Source organism: Pieris napi, chromosome 20, assembly GCF_905475465.1.
Source record: "Pieris napi chromosome 20, ilPieNapi1.2, whole genome shotgun sequence".
Lineage (NCBI taxonomy): Eukaryota > Metazoa > Arthropoda > Insecta > Lepidoptera > Pieridae > Pieris > Pieris napi.
Genome location: NC_062253.1, coordinates 2963578 through 2982032, shown reverse-complemented (window position 1 = coordinate 2982032; position 18455 = coordinate 2963578). Strand labels below are relative to the sequence as shown.

Sequence of the window (18455 nt, the reverse complement as noted above, 5' to 3'; positions counted from 1 at the left end):
AGAAAAAAGATGGTATTATTTAAAAAACTTTTTCGACAATTTTATTAAGATATTTGAATTTTTTTGAGGTAGTTTAAATCTAAAAATTATACTACAAGGTGTGTCGGTGCTAATTTCCACTTATCATTTCGAATACTCTTTGAAACGTCTTCTATCGTTGTCCTTTCTATTTTTCGCTCATCTCTTTGATAAACCTTCAATTATTATCGTTTTAAGAAATGGTGAGGACCCATGTTTATCTGCCATGTTCTTCCACGCAGAACCTATTGACTATTCTATTCTAGTGTCACCCTACTTGTGAAAATAAAATTTATCATTAATACTCGTATTCGTTATTTTATTACTTTAAAAAAAAAATTAATTAATACTTTCTCATTATATGAAGGTAAACCAGGTGAAGAAACCATAATCTGAGATAGGTAAGGTATATACGCGTTATTTAGGTATGTGTTTTTATATTTGAATTTTGACAGGTTATATTATCCGGTACCGGAAAATGTCAATACCGAGTCCAAGAAAAGGCTTTTTTGACCACTAATTTTGGATAAAATTCATAACCAAAATAAACCCATGGGCAGATTTTTAAAATGTCTCGATATCAAAAGATAATGCAAATTCTATTTAACTGGAGCTGCAACTTGTACCTTATGTTTTTTAATCTATTTTATAGTAAGCTTGTAAACAGTAATTAACGCCAATCGCCTTCGTTGATCGTTCAGACTTCAGCCGTTTGACACTTGACAGTATGTTATGTTGACAGTTGTCACTTGTTGAATAATGAATTAATTCAGTTAGGAATCAGGATTCGGATTATAAGCAATTTTAATATTTTCCATAACTAATCATAATCGACAAAAAATAATTTTGTTTAGTCAAACAGTATAGTCATAAGAGCCATGGGTGTTGATATACTTGGATTCGCGTATGCCGCAACAGTTGCCGCAGGAGGCATAATGGGTTATGCTAAGGCAGGTTGGTAGTTATGAAATAATGCTAAATATCTTTAAAAAATATCCATACATAATATTCTGAACATTTACTTATATTGTTTCCTTTATCAATAATAAAAGACCATAACATGTTGACAATGTAAGGTCTCTCCAAAGATAAGATAAAAAGTTTCGAGAATGAATTCATCAGAGCATTGATTAAATGTTACTCAGTAAGAGTAAATACTCTTTTGTTAAAAATGTTTCATCAATTGCTTGATTTATTATGACAAATATTTTCAGGCTCAATACCTTCTTTGGGAGCAGGCATCATTTTTGGATCTATCTTAGGTATGTTTTATATACATATATACAACATTACATTATAATATTTTTTTTTTTAAAGACAATTCACACCAATTGACCATGCTAAGCTGGTGAAGCTTGTGTTATGGGTACTAGGCAACGGATATAGATACATATTATTATATATAGATAGATAGATATAAATACATATTTAAACACCCAAGACCTGAGCACAACACTAAATGCTCATCACATCGATGTTCGTCTCAGCCGGGGTTCGAACCCGGGACCCATGGATTTGCAGTCAGGGGTACTAACCACTAGACCAACGAGTCGTCAAATTATACTTATAATATTGTTTAATACTAAAGTATATTTAAATATTGGTCTTATATAGTTGGAAGATTTATAATTTTTTAAACAGAATATTTTTTTGTATGTATACAGTAGAACTTCAGTAAAGAATGACACCATAATAAGTGTCAGTATACATGCAAAAATTGAAAAAAGATTTAGTTCCTTTTCTTAATCTCATTCCTCAAGTCAAATAATCAGGATGCCATTTTGGTACATATTCGACAATTATAACTCTATCTCAATTTCATAGAAATGTCTTATTTAACAACCATTACAACTCAATAAGTTGTACTTCTTACGTGTTTACTTTGAAGAAAAATAAGTTATTGACTTTAAGGATTTGATAACAATGTAAGTCAATATTAGTAATATAAATCAATAAATCTTTACCTGTACAAGTCGAATCAAAATCCATATTAAGCAAAATTCTCCATAAGTTGAAAATTCTATATCTAAATTTTTTGGCATCTCCTTGATCGTCTAGTTATAGATGTTTTAATTTCAAAGACTATAGATTAAGAATTTTATACATTTTCCCACATTACCCACAATATTAATACTTTTTTTACTATTTCAGGTGTTGGTGCATACCAGCTAAGCCAAGATCCCTCAAATTACACGTTAATGCTTGGAACTACAACATCATTGGGTGGTTTAATGGGATACAGGTACTTTTTCTTGCTTTGAAATAAATTGTAGAGTGATGTTCATTTTGACAGATTTTAAATTTTTAGATATAAATAATTGTTATGTTCCCGTTTTTTGCAAAAGAGTTTATCAATATTTGTTAATCTAACAAATCAAATCTTAAAAAATGTTACAACATTTTTTTCTCACTATCTATACTATATACGATATATAGGAATCTAAATACTAGAAAAAAAATCAAAATGTTTTAGTTTGTTGGTCATAAAAGAGCTTTATAAGAAAAAATTTTAACAGCCAAAGCACCTAGTTAATATTTAAAGGTGGATAAAAATGTAATAGTATTGTATTCTCCATCATATCAATTATTGTTTCAGATATTACAATGGCAGGAAGTTCATGCCCGCTGGTTTAATGTTTTGTCTATCGGTTGGTATGTTAACAAAACTATTGGTTACAAATGTTGGCTCCAGTAGATTACCTGTTAAGTCAAATTAGATTTATGGTTGCATATGGTTGAGCACCTTAATCACCCCATTTTGATCGCACTTTTTAAGGAAATTAGAGATTTTGGTATAAGTTTACTTTTTTGTTTATAACGGTCTATTTAGTCTGGAATAAGGTTGAGTCAATGTTAAAGTACATCAAAAACCTTGTCTAGACTATAAAAAATACAATGTGTCGTTAACAAATAGATTATTTAACAATGATTTTGTTTCTTTGACCTTGATTTACTGATAGCAAAACTGTTAGCTACATTTGTTTCTAAAACAAGTTTTGACAGAAAATGTGATTTACATAATTGTTTCATTTACCTTTGAGTTGTATATCTAGTTAGTGGCCTTGGCATTTGTGTGACTTTCCTAATTTGTATATTTTGATTTTATATCAATTTGCAATTGTTACTTTTTATATATTATGGTGATGGGAGAATAAAAGTCTTTGTTATAATTAATTTTGTATTATTTCCTTAACATATAGGACGAAAGAATACATAAATAGAAAATAATAAATAGTTGGCAAGTAACAGTTTTAATTGCCAAACTAATCTATGGTAACTTTTATTATCTATGTCATAAATAATTATGAAAAACAAAAATTACAGACTATTGTGTCAACAATGGCAAGGAGTAAACATTGTCGTAAAATCGGATAGAGGAGTAAAAGTGCGATCCAGTCGCTAATAGAAAATGATAGATAAATGAAACCCCGCTGCCTTTTCTATAAAAATAAAGTAGTTCACTGTTCTAAATGTCACAATATTTCAGGTTATATAATCCTAAATTAAACTATTTCTTAAAAGGCACTTCTTGGCAGTTTCTTTTTATTCTTAAAAAAATACTATTATACAACCGTTTTTAAACGAAATACCATAGACTAAAGTATTATAGCTAATCCTTGATCTTGTTCGTCGTATTTTATTTACAAACTAATGTACTTATAGTTCATTACACAATCACATTGTAATATCACTCACAACAATGCCTGGGAGTTATCAGACACGTTTCAAACAAACTAGTGTTTCGCATATTTTACCCGCTGAAGTTTGAATATTACCCATTATCAAATTTAAATTTATAATTGCGATTGGAGAATATACATTTTTATTGTATTCTAGCCATAGATAGACAAATATGCATAGTACAATTTTAAAGGTGACAAATATAATATTAGGTTGTATTAGACCTATTATTTGTAATTAATATGGTACAGCTTGACAACATGATTACTTAGTCACTGTACATTTTATGAGTAACAAATAATATTATAATAAAAATATTATAAGTGACTAAATGTTATTAAAAAGTATCATTCAAATAATCATCCCTGATTTTTAATTTTTAATGTTAAGTGACTGCATTACAAATATATAAAGAATACCTATGCCTATTTAATATTTATCGGGTAATATTCAAGTTTAATATGCGAACACGTCACAATCTGCAAATATAAGGGCTGGATTGTCATAGACAAGGCGTTTTAGCGCCATTTCTTCTGTCATCCAGCTAGCAGTCTTCAGTTATGTTTCCCGCTCGATTTGCTAATGGCGGCTACTGGAACACAAATGTTTAATTATATCCATTACACAAATATACAAATGTTTTTTTTAGTTATTGCGACTGATTAACCAACTATTTAAAATTCGAAATATTAGTAACAGTTTAATGTTAATTTAAATTCTATGGTTTATTAGAATTAGTTGTATACCAGAATGTGCATTCCATGTCTTCGTTTACAACCCGTCCATGGTTCGATTCCAGGCAACACAACTGTTTTAGGTCTGTAGACAATTTTGTTCCCGCGTTAATGACCATAAAGAATAGTGATCAGTGAAACAGATCCAAAAATATAACTACACCCTGTCTTTCAGCCATCGTTGAATATTCCTTTTACTAGTAACTTAGAACTAATTATATCTATTTTATCAAAAAGAGTTCCTTATAATAGTGAACCTAAAACAGCAATTTGCAATTGTCATAGATAAAACCTGTTTGCAACGTCGAAAATCGTTCATTAATCAATGTCAATCAACTAAATATTGACAATTACAAATTACCATTTTAGTAAACGTCAAGAAAATAATGTATTCGTCGGTGTATGGTCGGTTTTTTCATGCACAAGAAAGAGTAGAAGTTCAAATGTAGATTATGTACAGAATTGATGGTTGATGGCCGCTGTATGTACATAGTTTCGTGTTTCGTGATTGTACATTCTCGGTGATTGATGTTCCGATGGTTTCTCGCGTGATTAGGTGACTGAGGTAGTGTGATTGCGTCTCCCGTATATATGGTACATATGGCATATAGGTTCTATTTAGAGGTATAATACGCTATAGTTGAAATTTTTGTAAAAATTATTTGTCGATGTAGGCAGAAATAAGTGATTTTCACTTTGGATTTTGCCCTTGATTTGAGAACTGGCAGTAAATGTAAAATTAGAAGCATTTAATGTATATTTCTTTTTTGACGTTCATAAGTGTACATTGTGTTATCTATATGAATATTTTTGATTTTGATAGTCTAGAAGGTAACTAAACGTTTTACTGCGATTAAATTCATTGATAATTGAATGAAGTTTTGAAAAATTTTCGCTGTCCAGAATCTTTGTTAAGTGGGATGACTTCGGAACAGGATATTTTTTTGTATTATTTGCCTATTATTCAATTGGTAGCCAAAATTGTCTAAAATGAATGATTAAGGACCTCTATTATGCCAGGATTGTATACAATTGCCATTTGCCTTTACTATTGGAGACGACAATTCACACCTCTGAAGAAGATGATCCATTTGAATGATCAATCCTTACCCACATTACACATGATCCGTCAAATTCCTCTGATACGAGTAAACTAATCTCGCTGGCTCAATTTGTACTTGCTGCGAGTTAGCATCTGGTCTTATGGAGTTATCCGAGGATTTTTGGGAATAATACGTCCCAAATTTGAAGACAGATTGGACACCCTTGTCCTGGTAGGGGCTCTTCGTCGTCCGAGAGAAGTAGCTCTCAAGGTCACCCTTGCTGAAGAAGCCCCGTTTGGGTTCTGCCGTGGTTCTCGAATAGAAATCTTGGAAATCGTATGGACTTCGTGTGGTCGATACGGAGTATAGGTTCAGTGATGGTGGGAATTTTGTTGCTTCTGTACTTTTCTCTACGCGTTTAGGTTCTTGCGTGTAGTAGTGGTATGGGTTTTCTGTTGTTGTTTCTGGCGATTTGTAATAGTTTTGTTGGGGGGGTGGTTCTGTACTGGGTACGTATGGCTGTGTTGTATCTTCGCTACTGTATGTGTGCGTAAAAATATTGATTAGTATTATTCGGGAGGTAAAGGTGCGGGGTTTTTAAGGAAATTAGAGTTATTTCCATGGTTGTGGAAGTCTAACAGTAAATGCGAATGTATCATATACGTAAAATTACTACTGCACAGTGTTTCCTTTCTCTTAGAGTAAGATTTAAAAACGAGACTTAGCACGATAATTTCTGTATGTCAAATCCAAATTTTTGACGTATTGGAGTCCAACTTAGTTAAGTTTCGTTTCGAAATCTCACCTACATTACGGTACCATCCATTACATCTTTTACATACCTACTATTACCATCTTTTATATATTAAAAAAAATTACAATTTAATTATTTTCTAATGCCGAAGCATATGAAAGGTGTTAAGTGAAATATACCTTGTAATGTTTCCGTAGAAGGGGCTGGTCTCAGGTCGGACGTAACTCGGCGTGTGTTGGGAGTAATCCGGGATTATATTCTCGTTCTCGGTGATACACCGTCCGTTTATACAGTACTGAAATAAATATACCATTTTATTTCAGAGAATTAATACCATTTAGAGACGATAAATATGTTACTATGGTAACACTTGCTTACGATGAAGGCAAACATCGTGAGGAAATCGGCATATCTTCAGCCCAAAAATCGTAGACATGCTCAAACTCAAAATAACTTTATGCATATAGGTAAACAAGTAAACTTATGAACGTCAGAAAAGAAGTTAAATTCATTCTAAATTTACATTTACTACCAGTTCGCAAGTCAAGGGCGTACAACGGGCAAGAAACTCTCCGCCACTCTATAATCGCTAAGTTTTTTTGAGTCATACAAATTGTTTGAACTGGAGCAAATCAATCCCAAGGAATAGGATCATTTAAATTCATCAAATTTATAAAAAGCTTTATTGATTAATTTACGTTTAAAGAGAGCTTTGAATTTATTTCTTGGTAATTGTTGATAATTATCTGATGCAATCTGAGGTCAAGAAGGGTTGTTATTGCCACTGTACTATTGATAATGCAAGAAAATATAGCAAGTTCTCGTGGAATCAATTATGCGTATCACGTTATTCAGTATGTCATAACTTACGTGCACCAGAGCAAAAAGGTGGACTAGTCAAGCATCCATTGCGTCACAATTATATCACATTTCTTGTGAAACAGGAATTTGTTGTCACGGATTATGTCACGAATTAATAATAATAAACTTTCATTTGCAATTATGTGACCAGTGATCCGTAATTAAACGAACACGTGATTATGTGGGCTGAAAAGTTCGTAGGCAGAGATCGATAGCAGTTCTAGTATTATATTAATAGGATTTTTAGTTAGCCCTAAGTTTCAAAAGACACGTGTATAAATTTGACAACAAATTTTGTTTGTAAAAAAAATTGATAAAAAGGAATATCGTGTGTTAAAGCATTGGTTTTTGGCGAAATAATATACTGAAAGCGTCGCCGTAACATACCCTTCTGGGAATATAATGTAATGGTAATATAACATTACCGTAATATAATGTAGAAACAAAACTTGGTAGTTAATTTTTGTTTATTTAATACTAATTGTAATATATGTTTTTGCTTTTTTCTCTAAATAAATTAAATTAAATTGTCTCTGCACATAATTTACTATTATTAGCCTAACTGATAAATAATTTAAGTCAAGCCTAATTTACTAAAGGATATTTAACATAAGAAAGTGTCCAATATCACTACATACAGTCTCTATTAAGGGGAAGACACTCTGTTGTTGTGTTCTATTTTTTTCACTTACCACTGTTTAGCGCTTAAGACTAACGTCCCCTAAAAATAATTCACAAATTCAAATGATTTTGTCCTTTTCACTTCTCAATAGGCCCCTGATGTCAAGAAGTTCAATAGTCTCGACATTCACATGTTAGTGAAGTCTTTGCTAGTGAACCTTCTTAAACTCCATTTAAAAATAATGCAATCTCACCTGTCCGTCTCCACATGGGGACCCTTCAGCAGCGGGTCTGTAAGCCACGCAGTATCCACTTGCCGCGTCGAAACAGAACAATTGTGCACATACCCGCTCATCTTTGAAACACGCACTGAAATATTTAATTAGCTTTATCATATAGGCTTTATATTCAAATGGATATGCGCTTAGCTTAGGATTTTTTTAAATAGCACGAGCTTGGGTGAGATTCAAAAATTTTGTATGATCCATCTGCCGTATGTTGACATACGGCAGATGGATATACATTACATTTTGAACTCATGTAAGACTGAGCGCTAAGTAATAAAAAAAAATATATGGGAGGCAAACAACCAGCACTTTGAATATAGTGATAACTGCCGCTCATGGACAAACAACGCTAGCAGGTGTGTTGCCAACCTTCTCTCAGGGAAGACCCCCACGGGAGTCGAGGTACGCGTCTTTGCTTGAAGGCTTGTATCGGTTTGACAATTTGTATGTACTACGGTTTGTATTGTAGTCGTCTAAGAACGAAAGCCTGGCTAAAGTTGGCGTCTCTTTCTCTCTAATTGTTTTGACGCTGTGATGAAATGAGACAGCTATTAAGTCTACATACCTGGTGCCCCGATCTTTCCTACATTGTGCGTCTAGTGTGAGTAGTCGCCCAGGAAGTACCCTCGGTAGAGAATCGTCTTCATGAGGTGAGTTGTATAAACACGTTGCCGTGTCTCCACTGAAATTAAGCAATTTTAAAGATTAGGCTTGGGGTTCCATTAACTTGCTGCATCAGACCTCGCTGATGAAGAAGTAATCGCCAAAACTAAAAGCTATTTTGCGGCAAAAGACAAAGTGTGGTATAAAAATGGTGTCGAAAAATTTTATGACCGCTACAATCGTTGCATCGCACTTGAAGGCGATATTGAATAATCAAATTATATCTAAAAGAAAGATTTTGCTATGTTAGCCTACGTTCTTTTTAGCCGTAATAATTACGACTCCATGGGATGTTTTTTTAATAAATATTTATGTATATTTAGGTATAAATTATTAAACCGACCCCAAATACCACTGCTGAATTTACAACTTCTTATGCATACTGAATTTTTTTTAAAGACAATTCAAATCAATTGACCGAGTCCCATGCTAAGCTGGTGAAGCTTGTGTTATGGGTACTAGGCAACGGATATACATACATATTATCTATAATCTATCTATAGATAGACATATAAATACATATTTAAACACCCAAGACCTAAGCACAACACCAAATGCTCATCACATCGATGTTCGTCTCAGCCGGGGATCGAACCCGGGACCCATGGATAGTAGTCAGGGGTACTAACCACTAGACCAATGAGTCGTCAAATACTGAATTGATTTTAATGAAACTTAGACTGTTATGTTCCCTTAAATTAAAATACATACCTTATCACCTCGATATTACTTTTAGTTTACGAGAAATTTATAATAAAACTAGTGGACCCGACAGACGTTGTCCTGTCTTAACTATGAATATTGATTTCAAATTGGTATAATGAATTAAAAAATATTTCAGAAACAAAGTGTTTATTATTCTAATGCTTTATGTTATACAACATTCTTTGTTTGTTTTTCTGGCTCGCATATTATTATATTATCAATATAATAACTCCGATCGAAGCATTTTTTTGAACGATATTAATTTTTCTTACATCCTCTGACGATATTTGCAGCACGCATTCTGTCAATGTTGTGTTATGTCAAACGCCATAAGGTTACACCAAAAAGTTCGAATTGTATGGTGGTTAAGTATTCTTGAATTTTCTAATTTTCCGCGCAATTTTTTTCTTTTATAAGAACCTTCTCCTGACAATTACAAACACAACAAAAAAAAATCAGACTAATAGGTCGAGCCGTTTTCATGTGATGTCGTGACAACGGAAAACGTGTTTCATTTTTATATATGTATATAGATTTGTAACTTTAGCAGACAAGCTTTGAATCAATAGATAGTACTCAAATATTAAGTGCAAAATAATCAGACAAGCGCAAATTAATAACTTTTTGTAACGTCGGTTAAAATACATTGTTTTTTTTTTATTTGGACCACAAAATTAGGACAAACACATGATATAAATTGACATACATACATCAATATCAAAAGCGGTGCCGTCCCTATAACATGTGGACACGACCAGAAAATTGTGTTTTTCCGTGAAATCAAAGAAAGTCTTTGTAAATTAAAATCTTACTTCAAAAAATGATGGAAGCTCTGCACACTGCAAGGAGACCACCGGAAGCCTTTCTCTGTATGACGAAGGTCTGACATGATAAATCCGTCTTCCCATCTGCACTTCTCAGCACCAGGACCTCCTAGGTATGATGGCGGTGGACTTCCATCGTGGACTGCGCCCAATCTGGAAATATACGATTTATATAGCAAGATATATATGGGCCTAGTGTCTTCGGCGTGCAACTCTCATCTCTGAGGTCGTAGGTTCCATCCCCGGCTGTGCACCAATGGACTTTCTATATGCGCATTTAACATTCGCATGAACAGTGAAGGAAAACATCGTGAGGAAACCGGCTTGTGTGTTTGACGCACAGGAGGCTGATCGCCTACTTGCCTATTAGATTAACAAATGATCATGAAGCAGATACAGATCTGAGGCCCAGACCTAAAAAGGTTTTAGTGCCACTGGTTTTTTTTGTGGTAAATAATGTGGTATTAATCATACACATATATACTGATGGAGTGGTTACTTTGCATAAGAGCCCCTTAGACTGGAAGTCTAAGGGGCTCTTTTTCAATGTGAAAATGAGTCTATGCTGTGATGATTTTGGTAAAAACTTTCTTAGAATAAAGTTTCCAGTAAAACTTAAAGTTGTAATAAGCACTCGTGGCCTGGTAGAGTTTTTGCGGAATATTTGAAAACCTTTTCGAAATGCCTTTAGTGTTATAAGGAACATATTTTATTTGTTGTAAACGTCTACTTACAAGTGTCCAACTTCATGAGCAGCGACAATGATACCAGAAAAACCACCAGTGTCCTCGATTATAGCAACCGAATTCACTTTTTCCAATCTCTTGTTGACGACGCATGCGCCGCCGACGTACGCAAAACCTGTTGTTAAAACAGATTAAAACCTTCGCCTACATTCACAAAAAAAAACATCAAGGAGGTCCAGTGCTTCCAATTAATCCGATAGATTATAATTTACTGAAACTATAGACTACAATTTCATATTACACTCATTGAACACATAACTTAATTAAAATTTTTAAATTTGGAATTTTATGATTTTTTTAACAATGGAAGCACTGAAGAGGACGGATATGGGAGGGATAGTCTATGACAATAGAGGATTTTTGATCTATGACATGAAGTGATTTTGAAAATAGAACATTTGAAAATACTTACACTGATAATATAATGCAATCATGCAAGTGTAATAAGCGTATTATAAGTCCCGTCACCTTTAAGCGTATGTTAGAGCTGTGAATTCCATTTAAAAGTAAATATAAAATTAGTAGACTAATTTATGTAGGCATAATTCTTTTTTAACTCTTTGAAGCACGCTTTGTTTACGTACCCAGAGTCAACTTTTTTGTTTTTTTTGGCGTTTGCATGGCTAAAACAAATATATGTATGTATATTGTAATTCTTTGTCCTGTTTGTAGCTAACTATAACTATGAAACTAAGTTTAACAGTTTTAGTTACTATGTAGCATATATTTTTTTGGCAAAAAGATTTTCGGGTCAGAAAACCTTCCAGTTTCATCACAAATTGGTCAATAGTTTAGGAATTTTTCGTTCGTACAATCGCCGTTCCCTATAGTTTTATTACGCATAGTTAATTGAAATTAACATACTGATACATATAATATATACATTAATGCTTTTAATTCGCTGTCCTCGCTGAGTAAGGTAGGGCTTTGCGCAACTTATGAGAATCGAGAAGATGGACCGGTGTTCTTTTGAAAGGTAAAGTGGCAATCGTTATGTCGAAATGGTGATCTTTACCATAGCTTGTTTATGTTTACGTAATTTTTGTCTATGACATCTTAATTGTTCTATTTTTAAAATTTGACTAGTAAATGTCTATAATTAGTTGACGTGTGTGACGTGTACACTTAGTGTTGCTACAAATTGTGTGTTGGGTTCTATTTTAAAAATAGAATTACTATTATACTGCCTGTATGGGACTATGTGCCTATTCCACACTCAATCGTACGGTGAAGGAAAACATCGCGAGGAAACCGGCCAGAGGCTCAAAGTTGATGGGGTGTTCAGGCACAGAAGCAAAATAAATTATCACAGAAATCTAAGACCCAGATCTAGATGTTTGTAGAGCCACTGGATTTTCAATCACGTGGCCGTTCAACAACCAGATGGATGTGCAAGACACATCGTCCCCAAAACTGTACACTGTTATAAGAGGCGCTGCACAGAAACCAGTGGAGACATTCTCCGCTCCAGATGTTTCCTTGCTGACTACGAAGCTCACACATGAGCTATCGACTAAAGAGAGAGATTTGAGAAGGCAGGTTAACAAAACATAAACAAAAAGAGTTTCTGTCATATGTCAAAAATTATCGGATTTGATGTTCACGGAATCTTAGTCTCGAATAAGACTCGCAAATATTGCTTAGCTCCGATATACTTAGTGTGTCAAAACATGTCTTAAGACATATGTAATCTAATGGTGCTAATTAACACTTGTAGACAAGTTTTTCACGTGTACTGAGACACCTAACACGTCAGACGTCATTAATATTAACATTATCTATTAACGTTGTATGGTTCACTAAATCCATCACTATTTCAACACGGTAAGTTGTGTTTGCTGTAGTCTATGGTCTGTCAAAAAATAAAAACTTTTTTTTATATAGAGTAGGATAAGTTTATTCTTTTTTTTAAATATTAATTTTTTCACCATTGCACCCATTGAGGTAGGATATCCAAACTCCAAATCCAACTCTTTCCTTAGTTAACAAATAGTTTAGGAAGAATGTTTTCCTTAACATAATATATATTTTATATATATGCCACCAAAATTACCTTATAAAAAACACACGCAACGCAGTTCTTCTACCGTTAAAAGTTGTGAGATCCATGGACGTTCTGTCTTAAGTTTAATATTAAGAAATGGAAGCTTAATTGATGCCTTTAAATCCTCTCTCTTCTCTTCTTTTCTCATTCTCTAACTTTGCCTTGTAAACAACCGCTTTATTATTAAAAAATTCTAAATACGAAACAGAATCAGAATGAGATGTGACACCTTTGGATGTATTTATAAGACATCGTTATGTTTAATAAGCTGTCTCTTTTTATCACAGCGTGAAAATTGAGATAGAAAGAGATGAATGAAAACTTTTAAGAGTGTAATTTTTGTGAGGGATTGCAGTAATGACGTCATAAATGGTACTAATTATTGACAGATGGCTAAACTACGACAGGTATGTCTATGTACATGAAATCTAATGTATGATCTAGAAGATAAATACTAAGTATACGATTTAATACTTTAACCATTTTTGTGCAGACCTTATCTTCCAAGTAACAGAGAAGTATGAAAGTATACTAAAATCATTTTTTTCTATTTTATATTATTAAAAAGGAAATGTTAACATGCATCGCAAGTCATTACAATATTCAAATTTGACTTTGACAATTCAACTTCAATGTAAATTTTGTTAATTTATTTTCTACACCACTATTGCTATTTCATAATTTGTTTTATAGATAAATAACCTTGAAATTTTTGACAGGAAAACTATCTGTGGTTTTATTTAAAAAAAAAGTTTGAACGAAAATATAGACTCGGTAAGACAGTCTGGACCACAGAACAATAATACAAGGTCATGAGAGAGAAAACCTTATATTATTGGCCCATGTTAAACGTTTAAAGTAATAAATGGAAGGACGACAAAAGTTAAGAACAGATTATTCACAAGGTGCATGATCACGGATAGACAGGTAATGACCAATGTGATAAACGTGATCTAGGTAAGGGACATTCGGTGATACAGGCGTGCTTGGGATATAAAAAAATCTTCGCACACGCCTACCTGCTGTCCCTCTATTGCACGCATCGTTCGCGTATTGTCTCCTGCACATGTCTAGTCTGAAATCCACCCAAATACAACTAAATAAAATGTTAACAAATCGTCTCGGTACACGAACTCAACATCTTGGGTACCTAATAAATTGTGCAAGCATAATCTGTGTAAAGTTATGCAAACCATAGGCAATATTCTATTTTATGTTAATTACGGTCGTAAAAAGAGAATATTGCCTATGGTTGAGCGCCATTACCGTCCTTAACCTCGAACATTAAAAAATCAAGCCGAATTATGTCACTGTCAAGCCTCGGTTAATGCTGAATGTCAACACCACTCGCCATTGTAAAACCTTTTTGGTATAAAATTAAATTACCAGCGGTGCCTTTTGTACAGCGACCACCCTTGCGTCGTCGGCACATGTCATACCTGTTGGTAAAATCAGTTTTTGTGTCTTCATTCAATGTTGACATAACTTCCGTCGAATGATATACGTTCGAATTTTTAATTGAAGTGACAATTGATAAACGACACGATTAATGGCGCCAAGTGACTTACGTTATACTTACTTCTTTGTCCTGTCTGCAGCCAAGGAAGGAAATATTATAATTAATAGCTGTTAATTAAATTAAAAATCAATAAATATGAAACATAATTATGTTATTAATTAATTATAATAAAGATCTTGATTGAGTGGCCAGTGAAGATCACAGCAGGAAGCTAAATTTTATATGAAGGAAATCCGACTGCAAATACAGTAAATAAAATGCTTCCTTTATTATTTGCTGTGCTTTTACAAGCTGTAAATATTGTTTGTAATATATTTCCTATATAAGAAAAACAATAATTAAGTTAAAACGTACCTACGTAGATAACATATATACATTTTAAAATTTCGAACAGATTTTCATTTTTTTTTAAACTTACTTTGTGATGGCAACTGCAATATCGTATACTGGCAGTCGTCTCTCCCTGAACAGATACTTGCCCATATCTGTCAACGCAGCGGCAGAGTCAATTGCGTCACGACCAACTCGATTTCTTTCGAGATACGGCGTCGCATCTCGACCCTAATAAAAAAAATACCGCTATAAAAATATAACACCATTCACGACCGGACATTACCGAAAAAATAAAATAATGTTTAAATATTACAAATATCTCGCAATATATTTAGTCTTTTGTGACTTTAATAAACTTATGTATGGTAGGTTCGATAAATTTAAATCTTAAATTATAAAAAACTGCAATTTCATATAAATAATGTCATGATGTCATCGTCATAATATATATTCTACGAGCAATCTATTATGTTAATGAAGATTTGATGACAATCATGAATAAATACTACGAAAATATTTGTTTTTTAGAAATTAATTTTACTTCGATACTTATTACGTAATAATAAATAAGTATACCAATCACATGATTTTAAATTGAACAGTAAGAAAGCAATATTCATTATTTACATTAACACTTATATTCCTATATAAAATCGATAAAATTTTGACATTTAAACCGCCAAATACGATTCCCGCGCTTTTTATAATATTTTTTGTGTAGTATAAAATTGTCAGTTTATAAATATCCCATAAGGACAATATACTTTTACTTGAAACTGGCATAAAGTAAAACTATTGCCATAATATTTAAAAAAAAAAGGACAATATAGAGCAAATTATCTATGAAAATATAAATTGACAATTCAAAAGATTGTAGCAGCTTTCATATGAATCGCAGTATTGTTTACCCGCGCTTTCATTATCTAAATGTGATTTACGCGGCTGTGCGCCATTTTGTTACATTTTAGAATGTCCATGTTTTGACATTTCTCATAACTTACCTATTAAGTTTCAGTTTCATTTATGTTAGTTTTTTTAAATAAGTTTTTACAATGGCTAGTGAAGCTGTGCTAAAGTATTTAGAAGATACAAATAGACCGTATTCTTGTGCTGATGTTACCGTGAACCTAAGGGGTGCATTTTCCAAAACAATAATACAAAAAACTCTTGACGCATTAAGTGAGGCGGGAAAAATAAAATGCAAATTGTATGGAAAACAAAAAGTGTATGCTGCGATACAGCTCGATAATAATGAAGGCCCTAGTGATAATGAAGGTAATAGCTTTATTTTATTTAGTATTTATCGCTAAATAGGTTATTGTCGCTACTACTATTATTTGTTATTAACTTTATAGATAGTTTTTTGGTAAAAAGAGAGGCGACAAATGCTTAATAATACACTGCAATTAATTTAAGAATAAGCATTAAATATTATTTAAATATGTATGTACATTACAATTCTATATTAAAAAACATATTAGTAGTAGATTAAAGATTGTGTTCTAATCATATATTATATACAATACAAGGTATATAGATATATCATAAGAGTTACGTGTATTTAAGCATTAAAAGAGAAAATAATATAGAGTTCCTATTTGGTAAAAACGACAAAAAAATTATACTACAATAAAGCAAACTATTATTTATTATACAATTAAATTTTTATATAGCAATTACAATCGTGTATTAGCTTTTAAATAAATAAATATGACTTATTGTTATTGTAAATTTGTCTTAAATTTAAATTTATCAGATTACGATGCCAAAATAAAAGAAGTAACTAAAGATTTAGAAGAAAATAGAACAAATTTAAAAACAATAGAAAATCGTTTAAAAACATTGTTGGCAACACCAACTACAGAGTCGGCGAAACAGCAAATAGAGGACGTTAATAAAAACGTAGAAAGTATGGAGAAAAAAATCGCAACATTGCGAGATTCTGTCGAAGTTATAAGTGCTGAGGAGAAGAAGACTATACTTAATCAGCATGATAAGTATTTACGTGAATATAGGTAAATTATATTGGTCTATATTTTTGTCTTTGATTCCCTGTTGATACGTTTAACCTTGCATTAAACCTTTGCAGATTTAATTAACAGTAAATAGCGTTATTTTTATTGACATGATATTTTAAATTCACGTCATTATTCTGTCATTATACAAGGTTAGTGTGTGTGTAATATTTTTAATTATTTTATCTGTTTTTAGGAAACGCAAGAGAATTTGCTCAGAAATGACAGATACAGTATTAGAAGGGTATCCGAAATCTAAAAAGAACTTTCTCGAAGAGCTTTGCATAGAGACAGATGAAGCGGTCGACTTTAAACTTACGTCGCAATAAATATTTTTTATTCCTTTACTCTTTTATTTAGATTTTAAATTGATATCTATAATAAACTAGCGTACACACGTCTTACATACAAAAAAAATGAAGTAAATCATTCTCGACTCCACTTGAACACACAAAAAATTTCATCAAAATCTGTCCAGCCGTTTAGGAGTTTAATTACGTACACATGCACAGAATATTTATAGACATATCCGCTGTTTAATTGCTGTTTAGATAAATAACATAGATACCAACTGCAGCGCCATCTGCCGGGCTGATTTTTGAATCTAAACCATCTAGGGCGCCACCCAAACGCATACAAAAAAATTCATTGAAATCTGTCCAGCCGTTTAAGATGAGTTCAGTGACATACACACGTACAGTAGAATTATAATTATAAAGATTATGTGGCATTTTATTTAAATCCTATATAAAGGAAGCAATCATATATTTTAATTATTAGCTACCAAGCAATAATTATTACTTGATGAAGTTCTACGTGTAATTTTAATCAATTAATTAGCGTTTTAGAACAATAAATTATCTAGGTTCTTCCCTGTCCTAGGTTCTGCCTTTACCTACAATAATAAGCGTAGTAAAGTATTACGCACCCCTTTTCCGGTGAAATAATAATTATTTCGTATTTATAGGCTGCCTTTTGAGATAATGAACAGTTAAACAGATACAGTGAGGCAGACACACACACAGTATACAGTGTGTGTGTCTGCCTCATACAGTCTGCCTATAATATTTGTAAAATACAGTTTATTTCGCACCAGTTAAATATGTATAGTTTTTTTTTTCAACTTTCATATATGCCTTCTTAATCATTAAGATACTGTAACTAAAATAAAAATGACAAAAAGTTCTTACTAAGACTTCTCCGTCAAAGTGTTAACTTACCCGAGAAATAATAATACCAGCAATTGAGATTCGTATCCTGGGACCTTTAAGCAGTTTGTACCGAAGATCGACTCCATTCCAAAATGACACGAAGTATCGTTTAATTTGTAGATTGTCTCCACCGTGCAACCTGGAAATTTTTTATTATTCATTCAATATTGAATTGATTGATATACGATGAGATGGTTGAAGCAAAGACAATGTCTATGGTCAAAAGAAGTATTCTTGTCTTGGACGCGCAAGATTGCATTCAATTTTTCACCAAGGATCGAGGAAAATATAATGATTGAAGTGGTGAAGGCAGAAAGTTTAACTATTAACAATTAAAACAATAAATTAAAAGTTACAGTATTAAACATTAAAACAAAAATACAATAAAAAATCAAC

The 18455-nt window shown here is 32.4% G+C and overlaps 3 protein-coding genes across 8 annotated transcripts in view; 2 read left to right on the top strand and 1 right to left on the bottom strand.

Moving 5' to 3' along the window:
• The first annotated feature begins 766 nt into the window (after nucleotides 1-766).
• LOC125060025 (transmembrane protein 14C) lies at nucleotides 767-3188 on the top strand. The gene is made up of 4 exons (XM_047664766.1): nucleotides 767-972; nucleotides 1233-1280; nucleotides 2170-2260; nucleotides 2615-3188. Exons 1-4 carry the CDS (start codon nucleotides 897-899, stop codon nucleotides 2733-2735), a joined length of 336 nt encoding a protein of 111 aa, XP_047520722.1. The 5' UTR covers nucleotides 767-896; the 3' UTR covers nucleotides 2736-3188.
• Nucleotides 3189-4123: 935 nt separating this feature from the next.
• The window catches only part of LOC125060020 (A disintegrin and metalloproteinase with thrombospondin motifs 16), a 113722-nt gene continuing 99390 nt past the window's right edge, over nucleotides 4124-18455 (bottom strand). For 2 of the 6 annotated variants that reach the window (XM_047664758.1, XM_047664756.1), the window contains 10 exons: nucleotides 18069-18198; nucleotides 14919-15061; nucleotides 14001-14056; nucleotides 10926-11052; nucleotides 10180-10344; nucleotides 8565-8681; nucleotides 7967-8081; nucleotides 6410-6525; nucleotides 5544-6014; nucleotides 4124-4288 (listed from right to left, as the gene is read on the bottom strand). In XM_047664758.1, the coding sequence (XP_047520714.1) occupies nucleotides 5549-6014; nucleotides 6410-6525; nucleotides 7967-8081; nucleotides 8565-8681; nucleotides 10180-10344; nucleotides 10926-11052; nucleotides 14001-14056; nucleotides 14919-15061; nucleotides 18069-18198 (1435 nt within the window). In that variant the 3' untranslated portion in view covers nucleotides 4124-4288; nucleotides 5544-5548. Of the gene's footprint in view, nucleotides 4292-5543; nucleotides 6015-6409; nucleotides 6526-7966; nucleotides 8082-8564; nucleotides 8682-10179; nucleotides 10345-10925; nucleotides 11053-14000; nucleotides 14057-14367; nucleotides 14421-14918; nucleotides 15062-18068; nucleotides 18199-18455 lie in introns of all 6 variants that reach the window. The other 4 variants (XM_047664759.1, XM_047664757.1, XM_047664760.1 and 1 more) reach the window with 4 other exon arrangements.
• Nucleotides 15658-17195, top strand: LOC125060022 (homologous-pairing protein 2 homolog). Its single transcript, XM_047664762.1, has 3 exons — nucleotides 15658-16108; nucleotides 16590-16848; nucleotides 17045-17195. Exons 1-3 carry the CDS (start codon nucleotides 15886-15888, stop codon nucleotides 17175-17177), a joined length of 615 nt encoding a protein of 204 aa, XP_047520718.1. The 5' UTR covers nucleotides 15658-15885; the 3' UTR covers nucleotides 17178-17195.

What these genes read in the sequence shown, in the direction of transcription:
- LOC125060025 (XM_047664766.1), top strand. Translation starts at nt 897, where the DNA reads ATGGGTGTTGATATACTTGGATTCGCGTATGCCGCAACAGTTGCCGCA. An exon ending in AATGGGTTATGCTAAGGCAG is followed by an intron (nt 973 to 1,232) that starts GTTGGTAGTTAT and finishes AAATATTTTCAG; the next exon opens with GCTCAATACCTTCTTTGGGA. An exon ending in GGTGGTTTAATGGGATACAG is followed by an intron (nt 2,261 to 2,614) that starts GTACTTTTTCTT and finishes TTATTGTTTCAG; the next exon opens with ATATTACAATGGCAGGAAGT.
- LOC125060022 (XM_047664762.1), top strand. Translation starts at nt 15,886, where the DNA reads ATGGCTAGTGAAGCTGTGCTAAAGTATTTAGAAGATACAAATAGACCG. An exon ending in AGGCCCTAGTGATAATGAAG is followed by an intron (nt 16,109 to 16,589) that starts GTAATAGCTTTA and finishes TAAATTTATCAG; the next exon opens with ATTACGATGCCAAAATAAAA. An exon ending in AAGTATTTACGTGAATATAG is followed by an intron (nt 16,849 to 17,044) that starts GTAAATTATATT and finishes ATCTGTTTTTAG; the next exon opens with GAAACGCAAGAGAATTTGCT.